Source organism: Cyprinodon variegatus, unplaced genomic scaffold (assembly GCF_000732505.1).
Source record: "Cyprinodon variegatus isolate N-32 unplaced genomic scaffold, C_variegatus-1.0 Scaffold179, whole genome shotgun sequence".
Lineage (NCBI taxonomy): Eukaryota > Metazoa > Chordata > Actinopteri > Cyprinodontiformes > Cyprinodontidae > Cyprinodon > Cyprinodon variegatus.
Genome location: NW_015150632.1, coordinates 372397 through 389241, shown reverse-complemented (window position 1 = coordinate 389241; position 16845 = coordinate 372397). Strand labels below are relative to the sequence as shown.

The 16845-nt window shown below is 37.1% G+C and overlaps 1 protein-coding gene across 6 annotated transcripts in view; it reads left to right on the top strand.

Moving 5' to 3' along the window:
* The window catches only part of pcdh7 (protocadherin 7), a 142005-nt gene that overhangs the window by 58388 nt on the left and 66772 nt on the right, over window positions 1–16845 (top strand). For 2 of the 6 annotated variants that reach the window (XM_015378823.1, XM_015378827.1), the window contains exon 2: window positions 7490–7685. The exons of 2 other annotated variants lie outside the window; for them this stretch is intronic. In XM_015378823.1, the coding sequence (XP_015234309.1) occupies window positions 7490–7685 (196 nt within the window). Of the gene's footprint in view, window positions 1–7489; window positions 7710–16845 lie in introns of all 6 variants that reach the window. 2 more of the 6 variants (XM_015378822.1, XM_015378825.1) reach the window with 1 other exon arrangement.

The following is a 16845-nucleotide window of genomic DNA, read 5'->3' as shown; positions in this document are numbered from 1 at the left end:
CTTTAACGGTTCACATTTGGAGATGTTAACTTGGGGACCCATTACTCAATGTTCTCTTTGTAAGGCTTTCTGCAAACTATTATTTTTCTAAACTTAAGGCCTCATTAAATGAGGGGGTCTCTGATGACTGACGCTGCTTTAAATTGGTGATTCACTTTGCACCTCACCAACAATCTTGATGTTATTTTACCACTGGTTAAGTTTCTGTCCTTTGCAATCACTTAAACTTTGTTATAATGTCAATGACAATTGAAATATTAAATCGTGAGGAAAGCTACCTAATTGAATTCCAGCAAATATTCAAAATTGATATAACTTTGTCTGGGGATTAAACATTCAAACATATTCAAAATAAAAAAAAAAAAATCATTACACGTTCCAAATGTAATGCACATTAATGTCCTTGAGATATGCTTAAATATTTTTTTCATAACTAAACTAAACATGTTTCATGGTTTACACCCAAGGCTCAATAAGGAGCACTGATACACTCCGGCCAGGAAGGGAAGAAGAACAAAAACAAGAGAAGAAAAAAAAAGAAACAAAAAAGGAAATGCGATCACAGGATTTGCAGGCAGGGCCTATGTAAGCAACACCAGGTATGGGGTTTGGTTGACACTCACTTCCCGGTGCATGCCAATGCTTGTGTCAGCAGGAGTGGCTCTAACATGGAGACAAAGGAGAAGCTCCTATCCCTTCCCAATCAGGGAATGAAACATTAGTCATGATTAAGTAGGGGTCACTGTGGATGTCCACAATGATTTGCCATAGCATTAAATGAGCATACGGAAAACATATCTGGTTGACGATGACAACACTGCCTTCATAGTACATAAAGCTTTCATTAGGCTTGTTTTATGTCACTGTTAGCCCACTATCAGTTATGAAACACGCATTTTGCATTGATTGGATTCTTAAAGAACTAAAAAGGGTTACTTGTTACTTTGTAGCTAATCCACTGCCACTCTTAGCTAATGGTCCCCGCTTCATAGATATAATAGATTGAAAAAGGTCTTCTTCAGCAGTCAGAAAAAAAGCAAGGACCGGGTTTAGCTTCTGATGATGTTCAACACATCCCAGCAGAATAGTATCTCTGTTACACTAGCGGACTAATCTGCCCCTTTAAGAGTAATTAAAAGTTTAGTCCTTTAAAAAGTAACTATATGTGATCTTCCCCCCTCTGATTCAGTGGTAGCATGCTGATATATAGTGTATTCGATGCCCTATTCCAAAGGCAGTCCTAAACAAGTGGAGAGAAAAAATAAAAGTGTTGTAGCTTAGAATAGGCATTTGTGTGAAGTTTTTGTTGGCTTCTGTTCATAACTTTATTGTTTACTTCTTAATCTACCTTTAGCCACTTTATGTCTTTATTTTTTTTGTCTAAGTGCAACATTATTCTGTGTGCAAGATCTGTAAAGAAACTCATCTGATAAGGTCCCTAAGGGTCACTTTTCTGTACCTAATGTGAACTTTTCATGTCAAAACCCCAGCTGTAAAACAGTGTAAGCATCAGAAAGTTTGTATTCAGGATTTTCTTCTGTTTGGCCTAACCTCACCAAAACATCCATGTGTGCAAATGATCCATCTGCCGGACATGCCAAAAAGAGAAGAAAAATGTAACGGAGAAACACCGAAGGACAATCACTTGATCCATGTTCAATCAGTTCTTGAAAAAACCATATGGTAATATGGAAGGGTAAGATCGACAAGGGAGTGCTAATGGCATCATCAGGTCTGACAGATGGTGTGTTACCCATCATGGCCGCCATAAAAATACTTTTAAAAGTGTTTAAAAATTATGTTACTTGGCTTTGTGCCAGGTTATTATATGACCTCACAACTTGCTGACATAAATTGCATTCAGATTTATTATTTTTTTCTGTCTCCTGCAAGCTTTCTTTCGATTTTATTTTTTAGCAGAAAAAGATAGACTAGGAGAATATGTCTTTTTTTCTTTTCCTTTCCTTTCTGCTGGAATATCTGAGTAGGTTCTTTCTTCTCCATATGGTGTCACTTTTTTTTGTTTATAGAAGAGCAACCTATAAGGAATGTTCATGGAGGAGTTGTAAGTTGGAGAAAAATGGGGAGCATGAAGAGGTGCGCCAGAGCTTGACAGGGCCAAGGCCATCAGTCAGCCTGGAGTACGATACGTGACACTTAGCAGGCAATTCCCTTAACAAGCCTAACACAACCTCGTCCACCATTCCCACATTTTAATAAATTATAAATATTTTTCAAACAATGAAAGGAACTTAGACAAAAACATCATTATATATTATCTAGCATTTTAACTGCCTTGTGAAAAGGGCAAAGACTATGTATAGAGAACACTTGGCAAGTCTTATAAATAGATATTAACAGACTCTCTTAATAAGTCTGACAAGGACTGATCATTTTACTTTTACACAACCGATATTTAATATTTCATGTGTGTGTGTCGAAAAAAAATCCTGTTAAATACATTAAATTTGTCTTGCTACTTTACAAAACATACAAATATATAGCTGCATTTTGAAAAAGCTCCAGACATGCTGCCTTAACACTTGTTTTTGGTTTACGAAGGTCCACAATTTTCACCATCCTGTTCTGTAACACCCTAATTAACTACAACTGGGCAGAACCCAAATCGAACTTGAATCCACCTTGATCAGATTCCAATTGATTAGCCGTCAGTTCAGCCTGAGGGCATTTGTCTCATTTATCACTTCAGTAACTGTGTTTCTAACAATCTTTTGCAACTCCCAGCCCTGGAATTGCATCAAGTTTCTTTTGCATTTAAGCAGGCAGAAGCAATTAGATTGAGCCAATTTAACATCCCTGCAAGTATGTTGTTTTTGTATGCCGTGGCTATTTGGCTCTCCCTTAGTGTGTCTCAGGTGGTGTATCAGGTCACAGCCTGGTTGCCCATTAAAAATGAAACACGGGTTCTTAATTACCGACTGGCGCTTTTGGCAATCATGGCAGCACTCATATGTCGCTGCCCTCCGTCACTCTCTCCATCTCTCTTTGGCTCCCCTCATTTTCAATTGGCCTCTTTATCTCCTAGTCTATCTTGCTTGCTCAAGCTCCCCTCCTCCGCATCCCTTCATTTCTCAGGGTTGACTGCAATAACACACTGGACCAGCAGTTTATGTTTGCTCCCCTCGCCCCGAGTCCAACCCAGCCACAATTACTTCCTGTGGTTCACAGTAGTGGGTCATTGCCATCTGCCAAAGGTATTTACAGCTGAAATTACACACACCGTGTTCTCAAACAGTTCCATTATCGTTCATTTCATCTAAAGGCTTTGTTGAAGGTAGGTCTAATTATAAACCCATGCATCGAGTAAGAATGGTTGAGAAGCCGCCCAGTGCATAAACTCAGTTAGTGCAGTCCACAAACTTTTATGTGGTCGGTTAGATTTTGTTCAACCTACAAAAAGCAGTGCCTAATTGAGGAGCCAAAGGATTTTTTTTAGCATCCTTGGAATTGAAAACCTAAAAGCTCTCTTAGTACTCAGAAAAAAAAAAACATTTTACTGTTTTTAGAGCCATTTAAAGTACATGCATCTACCAGCTTTGCACATCTAGACATTTCCAGATTTTCTTTGCAAAATAGTAATGCCTCAGCTTGATTAGATGGACAGTTTCTGTGATCATCCATATCCCATTACTGCAACAGATTCTCTATTGAATTTAGATGTCCTGCTACCTTTTGGCATTTTCTTTTTCTTGTATAGATAAAATCCCCTCTCATTGACTTTGACTTTAACATTGACTGGGCAATACCTAGTGTTAGTTTCCACCCAAACTTTACCTTTTGCATGAAGCACATTCATTTAGCTTTACTTACTGCTATAATAAGGCACTATGTTCTGATGGTCTATCACAAAATTTCAGTGTAATACTGTATGTTAGATTTTCTGAAAGAAAAAAAAAAAAGTGTGATGTTCAAAAGAGTAAGTAATCCAAGTGGTAAACATTGTCATGCAACATGATTAAAAAAGACCACTCAAACATGATGTATATACCTAATTCTCACAGTAATGGTTGTTATAAAAAATACTCTGACCTGTGTGATAACTGTTCAAGGTTCACTGATAAAAAAAAAGGGTTTTAAACAGGTAGCTGCAGAGAAGGGATAAACGTAGGTAGAGAGATTAAATGGAAATCTAAAAGTTCATTCACTGTTGACCAAATTGGATTACAGAGCATGAAAGCCTGTTTTCACCTGTAGAGGGGGGAAAACTGACAAGAACATATATAACACCAATTTGCGAAGGAGAATCAAATAAAGGCTCTCCATAAATGTACTTAAGTTGTATGATAGATGATAATAAAAAAAGAAGACAGACAACAGCTGAACAAGATCAGACTAATTACAGAAAGAAAAATAGCAAAGCCATAACTGAAACAGAGGAAAGATCTAATAAAAGAAACCTGCCATGAACAAAATGAAACTAAGACATAGAAGACATTAACTAATGACAAGACTAAAAAATCAAAGCTAGTCACTGAACAAAACAGAAAATTCTTAAAGATATAAAACCCAGCGATGAAAAAAAAACAAAAAAAAAACAGAAATAATTTACCCAAAGTGCAAGCTAGACATCATATTTAAAGTACACATAAGAGAAAAAATAACATAAAAATAAAAAAAAATCAGAAGTACTCCAAACTATGACAAGTTTTGCAGATAATCATGGCTGCAGCTTCTAACCCAAAGCATTTCACAATCTCCGCATGAGTGGCATTTCTGGTCTGCTAACAAATGAGCTTTTTTTCCCCTCTTTTCTTCTGTTCTCTCTCTTCCTCATGAGAAAACAAGTAAGGAAATTCAAGTGAATTAAAATCTATTTGTTCCCCCTTTCTTGTCAGGTTCTTTTCCCTCTCTCCCCAACTCGATTTTCCCTAATTGTGCTCTACCGTTCTAGTCTTTCTTTGCAACTAGCTTGCAATTCATTACATTGTATTTTTTATTTTTATTTTTTTTTTCATTATAAAATTGCATTTTCCTCGATGGAAAGGGACTTCTCTATAGCAAAAAAGGACAAGTTTTTGTGCCTCACATAAGCTGGCTAAGACTTCTTAGCACAAACATCACACTTAACATTTGCTTTGGAGAAATAGAGCACTATGAAACAAACAGAATGTTTTCATATTGTCACAGCTATTTTTTTCTACTGTTATTACACCTATAGGGATTTTTTTTCCTACTGGCTTCCGTTTCTATTATACAACAAATGTTTGACCAGCCAAGTGAAATCTGCATGAATATTTATACCAATTTATTTGTCGAGTGTTGATTGTAATTGCATGGAAACATGATTTATTGCCAAGATTGCTGTGTTATTCAGTCAGCCAGAGAAACAGAACTGGGGTGAAATAAATAAATAAATGAAAAAAGTTACACACACTCATACACAGAGCAGAATCCCCCTTTTCCATTGGATTGAAAAAAAAAATCATCACTAAGAAAACAGTTTTACACTGCACATGCTTAGCTGGGTGTATGGCACTTTTTAGCCATTGATATTTCATGCATCTGTTGCAGTTACCGAGACATTTTATAACCTAAAAACAAAGATTACCATAATACGGTTATTTAATACACAACTGTTTGTCAGCATCTAATTGGGGGGTGCCATAACCACATGTCTACAGGTGAATGTTAAAAAGTATTGTGTTTTATCCTATCAGGCACATTAAACTTTAAAATAATAATAATAAAATAAAAAATGTTTTAAATATAACACTGCAATAAAGAAGGGGACAAAAAAGAACATAATGTTTATATGTTTCTATTTATTTTACATCAGTTGTTTAGTACAGTACAGCTAGCTAACTGGTATTCGTATCTCTTTTTTTAGGTCTCTATTCTAGTCTAATGATTAAGCTGGTTGCCATAGAAATTTAAAAACGTAGCAAAATCATTGGACAACCAGTATTTGCATTTATATATGTAGCCAAGAAAAATATATTGACATTAGCCTATCTAATTCTGTCAAAGAAGATATTAAAAGTCTGGTTTTATTCCACACTGTTTTGCCATTAATACTGTAGATGTATTTATTTAAATGTCTTTTTAGCTTTAATCCATTTTAGTTATTTAAACAGAAGCATTTGGATTCTTTCCTGTCGTTTTATCGAAACAGTTCTGCCTTGGTAACTGTGTTATGAACATTTAGACCGGTCATGAAATACTGTTTGCGTTTGCATTCTTAGTAGGAGCCAACACATTTTTTTCATGTGGCTAAGGACAGTTCTTTAAGCAAAGACAAAAGTATTTTCAAAAAAGAATCTTAGAAGCTACAGTATCAATGTTTCTGATTGATGAATGATTTTCTTCCAATTTCTATCATATAATGCTTGAGTCCAATGTTTTAGGCCACCTTAAAAAGAGTTACAACTTATACCTATACCTCTAAAATCTGCTTTTTGTAAAAAAAAAAAAAAAAAAAAAAAAGATATCTGACATTTACCATTTTAAATTGCAATCACTTGAGGCTAACCATTTCATCTTCCTCAGGTGAGGGAATTAAGGGAACAAATGTGTGATGAGGCTGGGCAGAACATTTTTTGAGTAATGAGCCTCTGCCCCATGTAATACTCTGCTGATTGAACAAGGAAGTGGTGATGACAGTGGGAGGAGAAGGATTGTGAGCAAAAGGAGCTTTGCACCAGCAAGGTGCATGGACATTTGCAGCAGCATAGGCGAGCTCTGACAGTGTTTGTATCTAATTAATGAATGGCAATAACAATTTGTTATGTCATTTACTGTTATAACGACCAAACAGAGTCTTTCATTTCTCACTTCATGCTCATTCTCCCAGTATCATTCCTCTCTGCCATTACCTTTGTGCTGCTTCTTATTGGGACTGAGAGCCATAGGAAGAAAACTGAACAGGCGTAGACAGTGAGGAATAGGCCTTTGTCTTACTGATATGGTGTCAGTAGTAGTAGCATACATATTATGTTCTTCCATAATATGCTGAAGCAGAGGTATTGTAATGATAGCCTAAACTTTCCTCTCACCTAGCTGAACTCTTTGTGTGGTAACGTGGCAACAAGTGGCTTTGCCTCTGTATGCTTCCAATGTTTACCTTCTAGCTTTGCTTTCTTCTTTAAAATCAGGTCTTCCTTCTTACTTTCAGTGGTCAAATTAGTCTTATAAAACACAGGGTCTGCTTGGTTGCCAAGGTTTTATACAACTGAGGCAAAAGTTTCTTGCTAAAGTCTTGCAACTGTCTTGCTCTGTTCCTTTGGAAGTTAGATTGGGAAGGGAGGGTCAGATTACCTGTTATCACCATTAAAGGATCCTTTAAATTCTCGCCTATTCACTTCCGCACTTCTTTTGACCCCTTTTTCCCTATATCCTTAATATGCTTATCTGAAAGCCCCTGTCTTATTTTCAGCGGAGCCAACTCCCGAAATAATACCTTAAAAAAAAGAAAAGCTAGCCAAACTAGTCCCTTTTATAGTGACCCCCGGACATTTGGTTTCTCTTGTAGCCGTTTCGTCGAGTGACCTTCTCGGTGGTGAGCCAGCCCCAGGACCCTCACCAGCAGGGATCGCTGCAGAGCTGCTACGACAGTGGCCTGGATGAATCGGAGACACCTAGCAGCAAGAGTTCTTCGGGCCCCCGGCTGGGCGCCCTTCCCCTGCCTGAGGACAGCTACGAGAGGACAACGCCGGATGGCAGTGTCGGTGAGGCAGAGCACATGGAAAATGGTAGGGGCAAACACAGAAAGGAGATTAAGAATCCGCTAAGACATAGGAAGCACACACGCACATTTTGGCTTTAGGTTTCTTACAGGGTCTTCAATGGTAGACAGCCTCACAAACAGACAGGGATGTCCCTAATTCAGATTTGTGATTGTATCAGTTAAGGTGAGCTTTCATTTTTGTAATGTAGCAGCTCTGGTTGTAGCGGTTTTGTTATTAGGAAACATCAGACTTGTCTAATCGAAGAAGCAACGTGAGGCGTCCCCTATTAATCTAACCTCTTTCTTGTCATTTTGATCCTTTTATCACATTATAAAGGATCCAGCTCTGCATCTTGAAGAAATCACAATTCGTCTCTTTCTCATGTAGATCAGCTTGTCTTTATGATATGACCATCTTACCCTGCTTTCTTTAATTGACATGAAAAAGGGGCACAGCAGGAAGCCAGAACTCATCCAGAATCGTAAAGAAGTTATACAGACAACTGCCACTCTGATTTGCAATGCACTTTTGGCTTGCAGCTCTTCTAAAAGCGTTCACATTGCTTTGATTTAGAGAAAGATATCCATAGATACATATGTGTGTTCATTTGTGAGTGTGTGTGTGTATCTGTGTGAGTAGTTGTGCAGTAAGCGATGAGGGTAATGGTCCCATTCATAGCGGAGGAGTCTGAGGCGACTTTTAACAAGGAGTAGCTGTCTTGAGAGTGTTAAGCCTAAGAGCAGAGGCTTTTCTACCAGAGCTTAGCAAGTGATATTCAAATGGCTTAAAGATTCACATCCTCCCATGCAAAAGATGAAGATGTCACACTTGTAATGGTGGATCTGCATGGTTATCACAAGTCAAAAATATTCTCTAGACCAAAAACGATTGCTTTATCCTGAGAGAATTGACTTATTGGATAGGGATTGTTTGGCACTGACCTTAAACTCAAAATGTAGCTTTGATCTGTCCTTCTAGCTGCTGCTTATTTAATTATTGTTGTTTTTTTGTGCACAATTGACAGTCTAAAGTTGTCTTTTAGATATAGAAGGCCTATCTTAGTAGTTTTTTTTTAACCTTAGCTTAGACAGCCACTAGCAAGACATTCAGATTACAAACATGGTCGTCCTGTCAGTCAAATCCAGTCTTGAAATAAAAATAGTATTACTTGACCTACGAAGGGTTCTAGAAATAGTATAATGTATACCAACATGACTTTTTAATTTCACTTGTAGCCATGTAGCCAATCCAAAATGTACTGTTATAAATGTACAGTCAGATATAAATGACTGTGCCTTCCTTAAGATCTGGACCCTTTTCATTTTTTCACAATTTCTCATACCACTACAAACACTGATACATTATATTAAAATCATAGTGTATAGACCAACATTACATACCAGGTAAAAGCTAACATAACTATTTCCACAAATGAAAATTCATCTCGTTCCAGTCTTTGCCATGAAAAAGAAAAAAAAAAAAACAGAAGCGGTCCTGTGGCAACCGTGGAGAAGATGTGGAGATTCAAACTCTGGTGGGACTTCTGTTGACAGGGCATTTGTTGGATGAGATTATTGAGATTAAGGTACAAAAAAACTGGCATTTATTGACCAAAGTTACATTTAAAAGAAAAAAAGCTGTACTGTTGTAAGCTAAGCTAACAATTCACATGACGTTGAAAAACAGAATTTCCATTGTGACACAGAGCAATGGTGCCAGCATGCTACAGGGATGGATCTTTTTTTGTAGGGACACGAAACTCAGGAATGGAGCTCATTAGAAGATGGGGCATCAAAGGATGGAAAGTGGGACAGGGGTTTGCCTTCCATTAATTACAGCAATCCTAAACATATACTTTTATGTACATCTAGTTAAAATGGCCCAACCAAACTCCAGACCTACATCCAATTTCAGGAGAATCTGTTCCAAAACATCTCAAGTGTTATGGAGCAGTTCATGTCGGTTTTTCTCTCAAAATTTGCTGAAGTTTGTAAACATTTTGTGACAACTTGTTAAAAGGTGTTGGGGCTTTGGAATTTTTTGATATGAGGGATTTTTTTTATTTACTATTTTTGTTTTAACTCATCCAACAAATGGCCAAAGTCAATATGTAAATATTTTGAGGATAACAGTGGAACATACTGGAGCTGTAGAGCCACTTTGGAGGGCACTATAATAAAGATAGTTTGGAGAATTAGTTCTCCAAGAAAAACAAAATTCCCCTGTAGCCTTATATAGTGATTTAGCATAACCGCTCCTTTCATATAGGTCCATGTGGCTGTAAATAGAAATGGTAGAAAAAAATAGATTTTTTTTGTTCTTTATACTCTGTTGTTAGAAAGCAATGGTGTTAGCCAGCTGGGCTACTTTTATCCAGGCTAGAAATAGTAAAAAACATGTGATGAAGTCTGCAAAGTGTGAAAGTAAGACAATAACCTGTTCAACATATTCAGAGAATACAATCTTTGAAAATGATTGACAAATTTTAAGTACCTCCCCCCCACCTAACACACACACACACACACACACGTGCTGCACTCACATGGTGCTACGTTTGCTCTGTGCAGGGCCTCCTTTATTAAATTAAGAACCTGTAGTGACATGACGTTAAACTTAGCGGATAGTTTACTGTGGTGCTTAAAACAGCAAGTTTAAGCGGTATGTTTTTGAAGATTTTGTGCTATAAGTGTCTATGAAGTGTCTATGCTGGTTTGAGGCGTATTTGCTGTATGATGCTGTATTTTTTTTTTTTCTTGACTTAGATTTACCTTTAGAATATTGTAAATACTCCAAAAGAAGCTTAAGATAATACATTGGTTCTCTTAGTTTTTTGTTTTTATTCAATATGTTTGACAGCGATTGCTCTGGCTCACAGTGAGAGACGAAGGGAAATGTCCCTTTTATTGGATCTCTACCTTTTTCCCATGTCTGACTCTCTTCCCTTCGACTGATGTTCACGGAGTGTCCTCGAACAGTCGTCCTCCAGTGTAGTTGCTTGCACATAAATGCTTGCTCACTAGTGGGCACCTTTGCGCCTCCCCCTGGGGGATGAACACACACAAAGACAACACAGGCAGACTGTTTGCCTCTCGCTCTTGATCCCTACATTCTTTCAACCCTTGCACAAATGCACACAAAGCCTTTTTTTCCTCCTCCTTTCTTATCGTGTTCATCAAGGTCAGGCTGAAAACAGCAAATTGTATCCCTTAATAAAACACAAATCTATTCAACTTGTCATTATAGGAACTAGTTTGCTTACTTAAGATACAGTGCAGAGATGGATATTCTCCTTTAAATCAGAACAATATCTGCTGAACACATATTTTGACATAAGATAATCAAACTGTATACATGCTGTCATTTAGATATAACGGAAAATTGATTGACATCATCATTTCAATATTAAATGTGAAACTCCTATTTTATGAAGCACATAGCATTATTGATTTCTGGTCATTTTGATGAAAATGGCTTTCCTTGGTTGATTGTTTCTCTAAAATTGTTAATATTACAAAAGACCAATACAAAAAGAGAACCAAAACAAACAATGAAACGAAAAATGATTATATATAGTACATGTTAAGCTACTAAAATTATGTTCTGTACTTTTTTAATACTCCAAACTTGATCAGGAATCAATCTGACTGTCTTACTGCAATGAGAAAATCTATGGGTCACTGAATGCTCTACTCTATTCTCTGCTTAAACTGGACACTATACCCAAAGTTCTGCCTCAAAAATGGCCTCACCTCAAGAAACAAGGGCAGTTGTAGCTCACATCCTTAATATCAGTGTGTAACCTGGCTTTTGGGATAACTAAGTTTAGGCCGGATTTGGCAAAAACAGCCATTTAATAGAAAACTTTATGCTGGTCAGCATAATGTATGGAGCCTAAATAGGATCAATTTTTGATGTAAATAATTTCATTTAGGGTTAAAAAATGTTATTTGATTAACAGATTATTAAAATAATCATTAACTAATTTAGTACTTGATTAATCATTTAATAGAGCAGTGATTATACCAAGATTAAAAAAAATATATATAAACATTTTGCATAAGATAAATAAAAATCTTTTTTGTCTGTCAATATGCTTTATCCAGAACTCCTCAAGTTTGCAAGTAGTCTTCTTTAAGGAACCTTTGGCTGTCCGACTATTAATCAATTAATCAAAAAATAATTAAAATATTAATCAATTTGCAAAATAATTGTTAGTTGCAGCTCTAATTTCATTTAATTCTATGTAAATTGATTTGTTTGATAATATATTTATTACGTGATGTATAAATAAACTGCAGTAAACAGATTCAAATTAAATAGACTATGCTTCACAATCCTCTCAAGGCTTTGGTTATCCCGCCTAGGGATTAAAAGATGTACTTTTTTGTAGCCCAGTTTTTTCTTGCATTCAACTTTCTGTTGATGTTTTTTTTCAACAGAAATTTGTTAAAATCTGTAATAACATTCAGGGCTACTATGATATACTAAGCTAAGAATAAATAATAGTTACATATTAATTTCTATCTATGACTTATCTATCTAAAACCTTGGCACGGCCAAAGGAACGATCTAGGGTGAAAACCAGAGAGGGCCGTGGTTTCGCTGTGGCTATGCCCAGACTCTTGAGCAATCGTCACTTGAATATAACAACAGGAAAGTCTCTTTTTATTTAAGTTATTATGTACACTGGCCATTCATTCAAGCTGAACAGATTCACTTATAAATTTTAGCATATTTTGATATCCTCATTTTTTATATTTTCAATTATTATTAGTATGTGCTTTGCATTTGTTATTTTATATATTTATATTATTGTTATTGACAGTGGTACTGTATCTGTATTGAATGTCCTGCATAGATAAAATTGATGTTTACGAATAAAATATGACATTAACTAATTTGGATTACTGACTTAATAAACGTATCTAGTTCTTCTTTATTTAGATGCACCTGTATGTTTGTGGTGCTCCTTTCTCCATATGTTGCTCAGTGGTGGTATCTTCATTGAAGTCTTTTTAGATATTTTCTTTCCCTAGCACAGCTGGTCCCCCTCACTTATTCATAAGCTCACCCCAGTGCTCATCAGATATTCATAAACGCTGAGAATTTGGAGTCAAACACTCCGATTAGGCCGTTCTGGAAGTCAAAGAGCCCTTCCAGATGTACACCGTTATCGCTGGGTCAAAGGCCCCTGCTCTGTTATTGATCTTTGCATTGCCGCGGGGATGGGTTGGGGGGTTGGCAGAGAATTTTTCAATTTTTACCGTGTTAGTTCAAGCACACCTCAAAATAACACACCGTCAAGTCACTCTTTCATGATGACTGAGGCTTGTGAAGCGCTTCTATGCAAGAGGTATGTGTGAAAACTTGGCTGCTCCTAGCACTGAAGATGTAATATAATTTTTCAGCACATCATTGCAGATACGTGGTGTGTGCTGTGACAGTCGCCTTAGGTCACACTGCCAATGATCCTTTGCATTTGATCCATATAGCATGCATCATTACATTGTGGGTTGGTTCTTTCTGTATAGGAAAAATGAAATATATATCTCTGTAACCTTCCACTTTGGCTTCAAATGCTTGTGCTCAAAACTGGGCTTATATTAAAGTGAATGCGGGGCCGCCACTGGCCATGCAAAGATGAGCAAGGCTAATGCATCCCATGTGGACATGTGCAAATCAGTTTCTTATTGAACTGCAACTTAAAAAGAAAAACTTTCTTGAAAAATATTCTGCCTAGGCTATTTGTGACTCATTCTGATGGAAATACACTTGGCATATGTTAGAGTACAATTCTCACACTATAAAAACCATAGTTACAACATATCTATGCAAAGATTAAAAGAAAGGGAGTGGAATGATTTAAATGCTTTTATTTGAAAGGGAAAAAACAATGGTTCCTGCTGGAGTTAAACATATTACAAATGTTTAATTTCACATATCTGTGAAACACTGTTTCTGTAACTACAAATCATATTTCTCTTCATCAGCTTGTATGGTACCAATGCTTACTTTTTGGCACCAATGACTGCAGATATTCTTGCATTTCGGTTTGCACCTCACTTTTAGAAATACTGAAACAGATGCAAAGCTGCTGCCGCAGATTTGGAAAAAAGCTTTGCACGAGGTAAATATTTACATTTACCTTCCCTCCAATCATTAATTCTCTGGTTTAGTCATAAGAATATGATCTGCATATTGATAAAAGCACACATGCAAAAAAAGGTTTTCACAAAGTCTGCTAAATTGCAATCTCAAATCAATTTGCGTCTTCTTTGAAGATCTGCACATACAAACACATTTTCACCTGTTCAAAGACATGCAAACATTCTGAAGATCAGGGCCTACGACTTTTCCAACATAATTGCAAGAAACCAAGTGAAGAATGAATGAAGTGAAAAAGAGAAAAAAAAAAGTAATGCAAGAGCACACATAAGGTGTCATGGAAACCAAGGAGTTCTCACCGTTGTTCACACCCTTCCTCCGGCACGAGAAGCTCAATCATGTTGCAACTCTTTTAACTACCTCACTAGATTACTACATTGTTGTTCCTTTCGTCCGCTGGAAGGCTGCTTAGCCTAGTTAATAATGCACATGTCTGCATGTTTGTGTGCAAGTCTGTTCATTAGCAGCCCCAATTTTAGGGCCAGATGGCAAAGCGAGTCTGTTTAATTAAAACCATTCATATTTCAACAGCAGAGGGGCAGTGAGCGCTGGTCTTAGGTCTGATTTCCCTAAAGTTTGGTGGGAGTATGAGTGGTCTGTTAGTATGCCCATTGTTGCTAAACTGAAGAGAGCAGTGTAGTGAGAAATCACCCAGCAGAAGGCGCCCACCCCATCAATCGGTATGTTACACACGACTTTTCTTGCCCATCGCCCTCCCCTAAGGTTACAGCCTGTGCACACAGTTAGGAATAAAATCACTAGATTGTTAATCGGAAAATTAAAAGCAGGGCAGGAATGAAAGGGGTTATAATCAGCCCCGTGCACTGTGAATGGTTTGGAGTCATGTGCATATTGCAGCAGGGTTTACATTCCATGTGTGCCTGCAGTCACGGTTTGTGTCCCTCATTCATTTCCATCTGTCCCCTTAGCCCTCGCCCTTTTCTCTGTGTGATATCCTTAGGCAAGGCAACAGCAAGGGAGATAGAAATAACAAGAAAACCTGCAGAGATGATGTGAGAGAAAGCACAAGGGGAGCGTTAAAAGGAGGAAGCTAAGAGGGGAAAAAAGACTGAAAGACGAACACGCTACACAGGAGCATAGAAACTGGATTGAAAGATAGGAGGCAGGGAAGAGACCCGGAGATAGAGAGAACATTAATAAAAAAAGAGTGAAATAGAGAATGGGAAGCAAGAAAGAAAAAAAAAACTGAGGGATGGTGGTTACATGAGCAAAGAAGTTGCCAGCAGGGAGTGGTGGTTGACACAGGAGTGATTGATCACTGCTCAGCCGGAGCAGGCAGGTATTCAAATTATCCCCCAGTGTCACATCCATGGTCTCATCTTCCTCTCAGTCTCCCCACATGGGCACTGTGAAGTCCCATCATTGCAATCTTAACCCTGTAGCATGGTGAATTTGCAGAATGAAGCCAGAGAAAAGGCACTGCGCCATTATTTATGCTTCCATTAAAGTGTAACACAAGCTACCTGCTCATTTACCTCACCCCAGTACAGTCTGGAATTTGGAGCTATAAAGAGGGTTCTCCAATGACTTCACCATAATATAGGCGAGAAATAGAATGAACTTTGACTTGATTCACCTAAATAAAAAGGCTTATAAGGTATGCTTTGAATTGTTTGTTTTTCCTGCTTTTAAGATCACATCGTTATTTAAACTTGTCATGACCTTGAAGTTTTATAAAGACAAGAGAGGAAGGGATTTATTTGGGTGTTCATGTTATTTAAAGGATTATTTAAAAGATTAATGATTATTTATTCTAAAATATTAATATTTAAGCATATTTGTAAGTATATCTTTTTAACCATCCAGCTGAAACTAACTAAAAATTAATGTAAATAGAAAAAAGTTTACTAGTGTTGAATTTTGAGAAATAAAATGTAGCAGGAGCCAAAAATGCTAAATTTTCAACCATAATATGTACACCAGTAGGGTCATTCCCTTTAGATTGTGCCATAGTCTCCCATTTTAAAATGAGGGATTAAAAAGTGCAATGCGGTACGTATAGCGTGGGATATTCGACTTATAGTCTTATGCTGTTTTAAGCTTCTTCCCATGTTCATCCCTGACCCGTCTGCTGTGTTCCCAACTCATTATGATGCTATGTGTTCAAAAAAAAAAAAGTCTTACTGACCTCGAGGATTTTGCTGAACGCTTGCATTCATGCTGATTTTACACTAGACAGGTGACCCAACCTTATTTTGGCAACTTCAGGAAGGGAATTAGTTGCCCTAGATTGTATTTAGGGTTATCAGGGTAAAGTGGGGGCTCTTTTTTATACAATAAAAAAAAAAAAAACAATCTTCTACTTCAAAAATGTACACTACTCTGCACTGGTCTTTCATGTAAAATCTTCCCAAAAAAAGTCACGTTAGATAATCAAGTCAAATCCATGATGTTAACAGTTAGTTATTTCATTTATTTTGTATTTAAGCCTTATTTTATTGTCATTTACTGTATAAGTTTTATTAATTGTTAAATATTTCTAAGAGGTCTATAGCTTTAATGTTCTAAAGAGTTTTATTTTTATCATGGTGCATTGCGACTCCACCTCTTGCCACCCGCTGTCTGAAATGCTCCATTTAAGCTTCTGTCTCTTTAAGGACACCTGACAGAGATTATAAAAGCCATCAAGCAGCTTTACACACACCGACTGTGAGAAAAGCATTACATCAAGTCAATCTCTTTTATGGTGCAAACAGTAAATGTTGATTCTGCCAAAACAAAGCAGCCATATTGTTTTAGAGCAGAGGTTTTCTTTTTGAGGGGGTTTCAAGTAAGGTTGACAGTTGCAGTTCTGTGTGCTCAAATGAGCATTTGTACCATTGTGGATTTTCAGGGTGCTGCAGAGACATGACTGTGTTTTCAATAAGGGTCTGCAGTCAGACACGGGCAATTGCATTTTTGTGCTTTTTTGGGTGTGACAGAGCGGGGGTCTGCAATTTGTGTCATTTCCAAATAGCATGGGCATTGGTTGAAT